The 13254-nt window shown below is 37.3% G+C and overlaps 1 protein-coding gene across 8 annotated transcripts in view; it reads left to right on the top strand.

Annotated features, from left to right (window-relative positions):
• Positions 1-13254, top strand: part of SOX6 (SRY-box transcription factor 6) — a 469848-nt gene that overhangs the window by 263732 nt on the left and 192862 nt on the right. For all 8 annotated transcript variants that reach the window (XM_074954950.1, XM_074954952.1, XM_074954946.1 and 5 more), the window contains one exon: positions 1670-1759. In XM_074954950.1, coding sequence (XP_074811051.1) covers positions 1670-1759 — 90 coding nt within the window. The remainder of the gene's footprint in view (positions 1-1669; positions 1760-13254) is intronic.

Genomic DNA, 13254 nt, shown 5'->3' on the forward strand with positions numbered 1-13254 from the left:
CTATTAGAAAATGTCCCCAACGGTCAGTGATGGGACACTAGATGGGAAGGGCTCTGGATTACTATAGAGAATTCTTTACCAGGTGTCTGGCTGGTGGGTCTTCCTACATGCTCAGTGTCCAACTGATCACCATATTTGGGGTTGGGAAGGAATTTTCCCCTACGTCAGATTGGCAGAGACCCTGTTTTTTGTTTGCTTTCCTCTGCAGCATGGGGCACAGGTTACTTGCAGGTTTAAATTAGTGTAAACTATTGTAAATGGTGGATCTGTAACTTGAAGTCTTTAAAGCATGATTTGAGGACTTCAGTAACTCAGCCAGAGGTTATGGGTCTATCACAGGAGTGAATGGGGGAAGTTCTGTGGCATACAATAGGCAGATCAGTCTAGATGATCATGATAGTCCCTTTTCACCTTAATGTCTGTCAGTTTATAGGTGCTGAAGTGCTAAACCCACTCATCTCCCATTGAATTCAGTGGGAACGAAGAGTGCTGAGCACTCCCATGAGGTACTAAGATACCGATTTATCAAGATGTTTAACAAGTGTCTGACTTTAAGCAGCTTCATTTAAGTCAGTGGGACTACTTACATGCTTAAAGTTAGGTACATGCTTAAATACCTTGCTGAACTGGGGCCCAAGTGCTTCTTGGGACTAGGCCCTGTAATTGTAATGGAAGTTAATCATATGCACTGTTGAGAATAGATCCCACAAAGTTTAATGGAGATTCCACTGCCATTATAAACAGAGAAGGGGAGAAGGAAGTATTCAGCTACATATAAAGTTCTCTCACTGAGAATTTATAAACCTTGAATAGATGTTCTTAGAGGAGGAAGACTCCAGATTGTGACACCAATCATATGAGTTACCCATTCCCTGTCTTAAAATCACCTTTTACAATTTATTTTTGGAAGGTTAAATTCTGTAAGTTCTATTAAGGGACTTAAAAAGAGCTTTTGATTTAACTGAGGATTATGTTATGCTCTGTGTTAAATTTTTCAGCGAAAGTAAGGTCTGATCCTGGAGGACTTGTTGAGGCCAGATTCTCACTACATCTTCAGTGCAGTAACTTCAGTGAGAGTTTTGCCTGAATAAGGCCTGCTGGACTGAGCTGAAGGTTTGGATTGCAATATGACCTTCAGAACTTAAATGCCAATCTTCTAATTGTTGCGTAGCTTACTGGGAAAAAATGCTGATACTGTGAACATCAGAAATCTAGAATTCTTTTATGAATTCCATGAAGACATTATATGAATAACTTCTGCATTGACATGAGTAAAAAAAAATGTGTTTGTGATGAACACAGTGAGCCAAATTTCCAAAAACAGTCTCTAAATCTTCAACTATATTTTTGAATGTGCAATCATTTTCAAATGCAAAAGATAAAAATTTGTACATGGAGCGGCAGTCTATCTATGTAAATTGGCATGCATATATTCTGAACCAAGTTCTGCTCTCATTTAGATCCTTGTAAATCCATAGTAACTCCATAGTTAACCTCAATGGAGTTACACGGGATTTACGTTGAAGTAGATGAAAGACCATTTGGCCTCAAGTTCATTCCCCTTTGAAAATCTGGTTCAAACAGATCAGGTAGGATGGTTTTGGAGAGCTAAAGGAGACACTTCCTAATCTATAAAGTTGTATTAAGTATTTATTTTCCTTTTTAATAGACTCATCTTGCATGGAAAAACTACTTTCTAAAGACTGGAAGGAGAAAATGGAAAGACTAAATACAAGTGAACTCCTTGGAGAAATTAAAGGTATAATATATTAAATATTTAAACGTGGACATAATATTTTAGTCACTGAATGGAAGAAAATGTACATTTAATGCATGAACCAATCATTGATCCACATTTAGAACTCCCACCGACTTTAATAGGACTATGGGCATGGAATGTGCAAAGTTCAGGTGTTCTATTCTGTTCTCTCTAGTGTTCAAGTATATAATGGAAATAAAATGAATAAATTAACATCTGTTTTTCTTTGGAACTCTTTCCAACCAACTCAACCTATTTATTTAGAATGACAGGTATATTTGAAAAACAAAGACTTTTTTATGCTTAAAACTTAGTTACAAGCAGGATTAAGAATATTTCCCTCTCATTTCAATTTTATTACAAACTTTAAATGTATTATATTAGTTCTCTTACATCGGTTAAATATCTCAATCTCCGGATATCAAAAGAAAAAGGCAAAAGCATCCCATTGCAAAAGGATGTGGGTTAGGAGTAATTCCCAGAGAATGTATTTTTGTATAGGTAGTATGTGGGGGACTCTTATTGATTGTGGTAGGATGTCACATTTTGCTTATTTTTTTTAACCCTGTGCTTCAAATGTCCAATTTGAAGAATGCTAGGTTTTTTTTTTTACAATTGAATTATCCTTAGAGTTGAAAGAGAGACCCTGGGTGAAATCCTGTCACCACTGAAGTTGATTGGAGTTTTGCCGTGTGTATAGCCTGTGGTTCCAGCAGGTCCCAAAAAATTTGTGGCACTTGGGATCTAATCAGTGTGGGAGGCTGTGCTAATAAAAAAATAATTTGAAGATCATTCTTAAGGTGTTTCTCTCCCTGCCCTTTGGTTCTTCCATGGGTTTTTCTCTTGGAAGGAAATTCAGGCTATTATTGTTTGGATTGGAAAGAGAACTTTTCTTTCCACTGTGAGCTTAGATATTTTACACTATTTATGAGATGTATTGAACAGATTTATTTCTGTTGATTGCTATGGTCTTATTAAATGACAACTATAAATACATGGGAACAAGGATTTGTTTGTCATACTAATGATGTCCTTACTAATGTTAAAACAAAAAGAAAGACTATCTGAAGAAAATTGATGCTTGTGATTTTGCATTTCCACCAAAAAAATGTTCTGAAATATGATGCATTTACTATAGATATAAACAAGATGAAGGTTGGCCCTTTTTAATAAATAATTTATAATCACTTCTGTCAGCTGATACCATGTCAAAACCTAATTGTTTTTATATGTTTCCTCTGATTGGATTTCTCCTGTATAGCTATGACACTGCAAAGTATTAGGTAGGAAAGTATTGATGACTGAAATAAGACACACAGTTTTACCAAAATATGTTATACCTGCCTGCAATAAACAAAAGGCAGCAAAAACTGGTAATTTGAAATGCTAATCTATTTAAAACCATGTTGTCTGCTGATAACATGGAAAGTGTTGGACATTAATTGCACAATACGACTACCCAAATCTCTGAATAGAAGTTCCTTGAATGCCATTAGTGAATCAGAATTAAAACAGGCTGGGTCTCTGGCAAAGATGGATAACATATTCCTTATTATTTTACATGGGTGGTTTTGTTTGGCATATAAAGCCTTTTGATGTACTTCCGAGTGTCATTCAGTTTTTGGTTGGGACAATTAAAGTTTGACTTCTTATAAGGTCTGTTTTCACTGAAGAGTTGACACAGGCTCTTATTAAGGTATTGTCCTCAAACCCCATTTTGTCCACCCACACGCTCCCTGAGTTTGGTCATGCTTTCATCCCATCATAGCTGGCTTGTCTAGGACTGTAAGCTAAAACCCAAGAGAGGCTTTCACTTGGGTTGGTAACCCATCCGCTTTGCAGTGAAAATGCAAGTTAAACCATCTGAGTGCTGATACCTTCCCACAGCTCCTGCTATGTGCCCAGAAAGACAGAGAAGTTCTTCCACAATTCGGTGACACACACGGGTGTGTCAGCACCAGTGAGGACACAGTAACCTGGGTATGGCTTTGCAGAATGACTACTCTGGCTGCTCAGACCTGGATGCCAATTGCCCAAGTTAACTTTGCAGCGAAGACATACCCATAGGGTCTTTTTCTGCCTCATTCTTGTAGTACTCAGTTTTTACTTTGGCCCTCTGGTTAACTGGTTGTGTGCACATTATAAAAATTTAAATGTAAGTGATATCCAGTTTGGAGCCCCTTTTTGCTGCCCAAGTGGTGTAAAGCAGCCTTAATATAAATGAGAATTAAGTCCCTAGTGTCATATTTCTGCCTCAAGGAGAGTTTTTGATTATTACATGTGTCTTAGCCTGTGGTGTTAGCATAGCCAAAGGTAAGAACAAGAAGGAAATTTTGCGTAATGTGAGGTGAGATTTATCCATGTGCCCCCCTCCCATTGAAACTTTGTTCTTCTCTCCCACTGAGGCCCTGAGTTGGCCAGAAGTGTTTGTTAGAGAATGATACCCCTCCAGAATAGTGAGCCCCTAATCTAGGGAGCCAGTTTTTATTCTCCCTGCAGTGCCAATTAATCCCTGGGCTGGCCCTGCTTGATGTCAGGGTGCTCTGGTACTACTCTTTTCACTCTTCCTTCAGAGGCTCCACATCATTTCAAACTTCCCTCTGATGAGGTGAGGTAGACATTACTTCTCAGAAGCCAGCCAACAGCTATGTCTTTGCTGACTAGATGGGTCGCTGGAGAGTGGTATGAACTGCTTCTGTCCTCATAGGGTTGATTGCACTTTAATAGAGCCTTTACTCTAGTGGTCACTAAATGGTTTACAAACATTAATGAAGCCTCATAAGACCACTGTGAGGAAGGGAAACTTTAGTATTAGTGGGTAAACCATAGTAATGAAAGATGAAGTGACGTGCCCAAAGCCAACAGTGAGTCAATAGCAGAGTCAGGGATAGAACCCAGGGATTCTGCTTCAACCCTTAGTAAATCCTTAGAGCTTCTTCCTTAATGGTCCTTATCTCTACAGTGTTCCTAGCTACTGTCAGCTGACATCCATTCGGGCTATTGGGAGTCACACATCTAAATCCTTGCTACTGGAATTGCATTTGAAACATTCTCCCTTTTCCCAAAGAGACAGTTAAAAGTTCAGTGAGAATGCACAGGGATACCCAGAAGACTACAGATGTAATGCTGAGCACTTCTATAGTGCTTTGAAATCTATGGACTAATTATCACCATTACACAGAAGGGGAAACTGAGGTACAGAAAGAGGCAGTGTCTTGCCCCAAAATAGATCAGTGGCAGAGCTGGAACGAGAACTCAGATCTGTTGATTCCCAGTCCAGTGCTCTTTCCACTGTCTCCAAGGTGGTAACTTATAGCTTTCTTTAAAAATATGTAGCTTGGGGTCATAATGATGAATTAACATGGTTTAGCACTTGTGGGCCTTAAGAAGTGTGTTCTGAGAGGATACTGAATGAAGAGAGTGAGGACTGGGTGCATCGGGTGTAAAGAAGACATTCTAGGCATAGGGGAGTGTGAAATAAGACAGGAAAACGAGAGTGTAAGAAGTAAATAAAAGAAGTGAGGTAGTCTAAATTAACCAGGCATACTTTAAATTGTTTTGGGAACGTTCAAAGCTCTAGATTTCCATGACCATGGGTTCATTTTCCCAGGGTTGAAGGGATTTCAGGTCGGGTGATTGCCACTGCATACTGAAGATGCTAAGAACTACTTTTGAAAACTTAGCCCTGTACTTGGTTGCAATTAATTCTAAGTCAGGGCATTTTAACTGGTTGATATTTTTGGCTTTTGTGCAGCTTCTTCCTTCTTTAATATTACTGAGAGTTCAACATGAAGCGATGCAGTTAAAAAAATAAAATATTAGGTCATTAGCGAAAAAATCTTGATTATCAGAAACAGAGGTGTGGTCCAGTGAGGAGCAGCTCTTTGCACTGACTGATACTGGGAGTTGTTTACTTTAAATAGAAGGCGTTGTTCTTGTTAAGAATAACCTGAGCACATACTCTCCCTCTGTGACTGCACAAGTTCCCTTCCACTCAAACCCTGTGGGAAGGCGCTTCAGTTAGGCAGGGCATGTGCTCATCTACCCCCGCCCCCCCCAAAATGCATTAAAACTATTTGTACTAATAGGGCAAACTCTTTCTGTGCACGTTTTGTGAAACACACAGATGATAAAAAAGAAGAAGAAATAATTGTGTGGTAGAGACAAAATAAATAAAATTGTGTTTTCTTGCCTTACTTTTATATACGTATAATTAATTACAGTAGTGTTTTTTTAATCAAGGTCTGATTAGCAACTATATCCATTTGTTAACAGAATACAAAGCATCCTGTCTAGGTAGCAGACGGTGAAATATTTTTTTATTTTCCATAAGTGGAATTGTTCACGTTCCCAGTTACTCCTGTGTACTGTACTTGATGTGTGAAACCACTTATTCTACATCTTTTTAATTAGAATTTCAGTTATTGATAAAGGGTCAGATTCTCCTCTGAGTTCCAGCAGAACAATCCCATTGATTTCAGTGGGGTTGCACAACTGAGAGGAGTATTTGGCAAAATACTTTGTAGCTACTTCATAGTGGTTAAATAAGTCTTCATGATCATTTGATATGTTTATAACTGAAACACGCAGGGCAGATTTTAAAAGGTCCATGAAACAGATGAACTGAGCAAAATGATCTGCTTACCTGGAAAAAAAAAAACCCTCACATTTGCATGTGCAAATTGCATGTCCAACAGCCCAAGCTGTATATGCAGATGTTTTGAATAAACAAAGTGGGTTCAGATTCAGCTCTTACTTTACCAAGTTTTGGATGCAAGGGATCCAACCCCCAAAGTATGCTTTATTGTTGCTTAGGCTTCTAGTTTTTCTTTACTGACCACAACTAGGCAGAGTAGCATCATTTATCACTGTAAAGAGTCTGTTTTAAGTTTTCTGTTTCTGTTCCAAACATAAATCTCTGGAATAGTCTTACATGCATCATGCAGTTGTCTATTGAAATAGCCTGCAATGGTCTTTTTCAGCATGCAGGGTCTTTGAAGATCAAATAAAGGCCAGTCTTTAAGTTACTTAAGCAATGACATTATTGCAAAAGGGTCAGAATTGTTCTAGCAATCTTATATATGAGTGACTCCTGGGTTAACTGTGTTACAAGTTAGTGCTATGGCTTCCATTGCCAGCATTTATAACCTGAACTATCTATATTTATAGGCATTGTGACTTAAATGTCACATGCTGGCTTTGTACAGTATACTCTATTTTTAGGATGGACAGTGACTGATGCCCATAGTTTTATCCAATACTGAAGTCTGTTTGCATTGTATGTTTCTCTCGCTTGTAAGTAGCCCTTTTATATCCTATACGCTTTATTAAATCAGTCACCAGTGGAGCCTTATTGACTCCCAAATATAAGCTGTTGTTTCACATAGCATTTATTAATAAAATGGTCTGTAAATGGTTGGATCAGAGGGAGGCATGTCCCTGTTTCCTATGGAGACTTTAAGTTTAATAAGGCAAACCCCCTTCACTCATTTTCTCAGTATTAGATACACTGAATATATTGTAAGAGCTTCTTCATGTAGGTGACTGGTGTTGTTCATTGAATAGATGGAAAAAGCTACATTTTCTGTGTATGTTAGCTGGAGGAAGAGAACAGTGAGGCACAACAGTGAGCATTTTGTGATTATCAATTACACATTTATGGAATGGGCTCAGAGCCAGCTCTTCGTGAATGAGTCTGTGTGAACATTACGAATACTATGCGGTTGCAAGAATAATAGGTTAGATTCTTTTCAGTAACAGGTAGGAAATTGTTATTTGCGTGAATTTAGTAGAAAATCTCCTTTCTCTTTTAGTGCAGTTGATAAAACAATGCTGAAATATAGAAACACAGATAAATTTTCAGGGGCTTGGGTTACACGATACAGAATGTAGAGGATCATTTCGTGTAAACTAAGGCTCCTGATACTATCATGTTACCTTACTTTCCAGTTTGTCCTGGGTTTTTAGTAATTACTTCTCAATTATTATTGTATAAGATCCTCTTTTGCAAACAATAAGTGTTTACAGCAGCTGGCTTTATAAATATAAATATAAATAAATAAATAAATATTTATTTATAAAAAGACATTATAGGTCTTATATCACAGAAGCACCCATAGGTTTTTAATTATGCCACTTTGTATTGCTGTAGACATTTCAAAGCTCCCCTTTGTGCTCTCTATTATAAACATCTTTTATTTCTTTTGAAGTCTGCATGATATACATACTAGCAATTAAAAACCCAGCTCAGGGTTGGAGACACAAGGTCTTCGTAATTAAAACTCAAACAAAAGCTACAAGCGAAAAACCCACTCTATGATTAAGGTCTGAAGTGTTATGATACATTAGAATCTATGTTAACTGCTAGGATTTAAAAAATCAATACACAGGAAAAGAGATCAGTTGGTTCCAATTAGTGAAATCAATGAAAACATTCCCTTCCTCCTCCCCAACAACCTCCCCAAAACACCTTAAGTTAGTAACTGGTCCTGATTAGAAATATATCACAGGCTGTAAAGTTTTCTGGTAATATATTTATTACAGTGACCCAATGAAATAACGTTAAACTTTATCTTGTACCAATCTAAATCTTAAGTATACTTTGATTTTACCACTTCTTTAGACATAGTCATTTTGCATGGTGTATCACAGTAACTGCCTTTCTGGGCCTAAACTGATGTTATATTATATCTTAACATTATGTACATGTTGTAATATTTCACAAGTAAATCCAAAATTTACCACTTAGATAGTTTTTATTTTGGGTATGCTTGGTAAAGAATAAGGTAAATTGACTCCAAAATAAAGATTATAGTGCACAATAGTTGCATTTACTGTGTCCTGTTTTATCTTTTTTTTTCTTTTTTTTTATCGTTAAGGTACACTTGTATAATTAGTAAGGCCAAAGGAGTTGATTCTGATCTCTCTTAAATTGGTGGAAATCCATATATACTCATGCAATACCTTAATTTTTGTTGATATATGATAATTATGGCCCTGATCCTGCAATTAATTGTGCACATGTTTAGCTACACACTGTGGGTACTTCCATTGACAGCAGTGGCACTGTTAAGTGTATCCATACTTCTTTGCAAGACTGGGGACATCATTTACAACAAAGAAAATTCACACATTTTTGCTACTCTTACCATTAGGACACGGAATCATGTTTCAATAGCACTTATCACAATCACACCAGCTTCTAATATTAAAATGTCAAGTCTATTAATATGTATATTTCTTAAGACTTTACAACTATAAATTACATTGTAATAAACCTTTCATGTAAATCAAGTTATACACATCTAGATTGACTAACCCATTTTATAAATAAGTCAGTGTATTTACACACATACAATGGTGCTGGAGTACACAGTCCAAAAATATGTTTTTACCTACGTAGGCCCCATTCATACAGTATGAAGTGTGCCTACTGTGGCCGTATGGAGCCCCATTCAAGTCAAGGCTATGTGTTAAGACTTCAGTGCCAACCAGTAATGAAAAAATCTTTAAAAAAGCTGTACAATTATTAGAAAAATAAAATATATTATCATCTCCTGGAACATAATGCATTTTTCAGTAATAGAAATAGTAACAAGAACACCTGTAGCATTAGAAAACTTCATTTCAAGTGCCAGTAAGCAGGTTTGAAAGTAACTTTGAAAAAGTATAAGTAAGTTTTATTTCCTTCTCTTCTCCCCCCGCTGAGTGGTTTGCAATTTACTTTAGTCAGCAGTTTTCTGATTTTTTTTGTTTGATATTTTAATATTCCTAAAATTGATATTTATTCATTTTAATAACTGACGTCTCCAAATGAGCAACATTGTCATTTAAGTCAGAGAGAGTTTTGCTTCATTGAGGACTGTGGAACTTGGACCTTAAGGTCTACTTTTGCTGAAGTCAGTGGCAGAGCTGCTTTTGACTCAAGCCCCTGTCCTGCAAACCCTGGTGCACGTACTTTACACACAGAAGAACTTCCACTGAAGTCAAGTCCAGAAGGGAGACCTCTATGTGTGAGTGTTCTCCAAGGGGTCCTAGCATGCATCAACACTGCAGGTCAGTGGCCGAGCCGGCCAGGATACATTTATATGGCAAACGGAGCCCCACAGCAGTGATTCTCAGAGCCTGGGTCTACATCCTTGGACTTGCGGGGCTCATGCTATGATGCTAAAAACAGCAGTGTAGATGTTGTGGTTCAGGCTGGAGCTTGGGCTCTGGAACATCTACACTGCTGTTTTTAGTACTGTAGTGTGAGCCCAAGTCTCTAGACCCGGGGTCTGTGACTCGCTGCTGCAGGTTTCTGTTTGCTATGTAGACGTACCCTGAGACTTGTCTCCTGACCCCCAGTCTATTCATTTATCCACTGCCACCCCACAGAGTGAATTTTAAATATTTTAGAATCGGTTTATTGTATGGGTTTACAAAATTTTATGTGAATTGCTTTGTAAATTTATCCATCCAACATCCCATGTCTTTCAGGTAAATCATTATACCCCCCCACCCCCTGCAGAGTACATACCAATGGGTTACATTTTCAAAAGCACCAATGTCACTTTGCCTAAGTCGCATTGATTCATACCTATATGTTACTTACACTTGTAAATTAACAGAATTGTACACACGCATGTTACTGTACCAAAGGACTTGTCTAAATGAAATAACTAAGAAAGAACTGAAATGAGCTAGGTGCGTACGTGTATTACTAGTGAACTCATAGTGTGTGTCAACCAGTACTGAGACAGAGATGTTTAACTGAAATCCAACAGAGTCACTCTGGATTTACATTAATGCAACAGGAATTAGAAACTGACACTTTAGCTCTCACACTGAAGTTTTATTTGTTGGTTTCTTTTTGTTAAGTTCCTTTTTTCTTTTAAAATGTTGTTAATTTCACCCATACATCCTGGTCTTTGTCTTGACAAATACTTAAATTAAAAGTTTTTATATAAGTCACTTGTGACCCTAATTGTAGTCAATGGAGTTCCTCCAGATTTGCACGAAGTAAGAATGGCATTTGGCCATGTGTTGAAAATGGTAATATAAATAGTGGAAACCTGTATTTATATCTTCTCCTTCATACTGAATAACTTTAAACAAATCTGTTTTATTAAGGGCCTGGTCCATGTCCGGTTGAAGTCAATAGGTGTCTGTCCATTAGTTTTGGTGAGAGTTGAATTAGATTCTAGAAACATTTGAAAAGAGATTTCACTTACTCTGTTTAGCAGGATGGTAGCAAGGGCCCACTGATGTTAGACAGGAGAAGCTTGTCTCAATTTCGTTTAGTACGTGTCACCAGCACTTTGCTTAATGTGCATTTGCATATTGTAATACATGTTTGAATTTGATCATAAAGGTACTCCATTGTTATACAGCAAGAGTAAACTGAAATCTGCCCCTATGGCTTTTTAAAATGGGTTGCCCTCTAGTTCGCAGTAATGAGAGAGGCTAGCATGCTTGTATTTAGAATGAACCCTCATGCCTATTGAGATTTGTTTGAATAGGTGTCCATCACAACAGGTGCACAATTGTTTTATGAGTAAAATATTATCAGCCTTCTGAATTAGCCAGGGCAAAGTGCAAGTTGGCTTATTAAATAATCAAACCCAATACTTAAAAATGTACTTGATTTCCACAGGAATTTTAAGTTGCTAAGTCCCAGTCTATCATACAGATTTTTCAGTGGAAACTGTGATTGTTTACAGCATGCAAGTAGCAGCTTGCAGTATAACCAGTTTGGTGTGTTTTACATAATTCATCATAAATTATACAAGACAAAACCGCTAAAAAAGCATATAATAATAGGTTTTACTTCTAGTCTAACATTTTTAATCTACCAATGAAGGTATACTGTACATTAAATCAGAAAAAAGTGGGCCTATAGTGGAAAATAGTTTGAAAGTGTTCTGCATTCAATTAGAAGGCACATCAGTTTAGAAATATAAAACGCAGTGTTGTTTTTTTAAATAATTCAGTTTATGTGAGGGAGTGGGGGGAGAGGGAGAGAGAAAATCCTCTGAATCTGAAGTGCAGCTTACAGTGTGGAGCCCACATATGCCACCGGTTATTGAATAGTTTAGTAAACACAGTGACTCAGAGACCCAAGATGTAGATAAAATCTGAAACAGTAGGCTTACCAAGAACAAGCCTTCACCATGAATTGAAAGTGTAACAGTGCAGCTGTCAGACACCAATTACATGCAGGTAACTGTTTATTTTCATATCTGAATCTGTTTGTCAATCAAAGAATGCAATGAATCAGGAGATGGGATCTCAAATACAAAACCACAAAGTCAGAGACAGCATCTGGAAGAACTCCAAGCCACAAAAATTAGGGAAGGAGCACAGAGGGAACAAAAACTGTAAATGCTTGCATAGATTCTGCCTCCATATACATTGAATTTAAATAATTGTGTTGATGCATCAGTAATAATAATGGCTGATAAAAATTATAGTCCTTATTTTGGGCAGCAATATGTTTTAGTAGAAGTGAAATTAAATGTGATTTATATTAATTAGGGATAATATGAACAGTATACAAGTGGTTGACATTTCTGACATTTTTAAAGCATACTACGTAGATGAAGATGCTTCTTTTACATTTGTTTTGACTTTGAAATACTGGAGATTGATAAGTGCCCCATATGTGTTCTGTGCGCATAAAGATCACAGTTCTAACCTCGCAGGTTTGAAGGTTATTTATAGGTAAGTTTCACTATACTTTAAAATTCATTTACAGGGGTTTATAGTTTATTTAACTGTTTACAAGGAAACTTTAGTTTTCTCTGGGCCCTGGAATGCATTCTGACTAACGGTACTAAACCAACTTCCACTGTTAAAAATGCAGCTGCTGTACTCAAATTGCAGGATTTCAAAAGACAGTGCAATACACAGAAAGGTTTTTACACAGGTTTGTACAGCCAGAGTTTTACTAAGTGAGGAAAAGCCTACAGGGACTTTCAGGTTTTGATTGGTAACATACAGGGGCACAAACCGACGTTTATTAAGAAAGGTAAAGAAAATGAAATAGGCATAACTGTTCTGTGGTTTGCTTGAAACATAGAATTTCAGATCCATTAAGAATCAGAGTTCCTTTTAACTTCTAATGAAAGAGCTTCTCTTTATCTTTGGTGCCTAAACATGATGTCAGTTAGGGATTTGCCTAACACATAATTGTGATTCCCCAACCGCCACAGGTTGACTGTGGATATCTCTGCATATCGTATCATAAATTTAGGGTTCCCTCTACTTATTGTATTTGCAAATTTATTGTATCAGCCTTATTACCTATTATTTTTTGTCTCCGGTGATGAGTGGCTACCTACATTGTAACTGCAGTGTCTAATATAAAAAAAAAGTGGGCCTGATTTTTCAGCGGTGCTTAGCACTTGCAGCTCCCACACCTACCAAGGGTTACCCATCTGGAATGACAGCCACACAATTTCCCTTGCTGTCACTCTTCCTCACTGATTCTCAGTGAAATGTCACTCATAAGCAGG

This window comes from Natator depressus, chromosome 6 (assembly GCF_965152275.1).
Source record: "Natator depressus isolate rNatDep1 chromosome 6, rNatDep2.hap1, whole genome shotgun sequence".
NCBI lineage: Eukaryota > Metazoa > Chordata > Testudines > Cheloniidae > Natator > Natator depressus.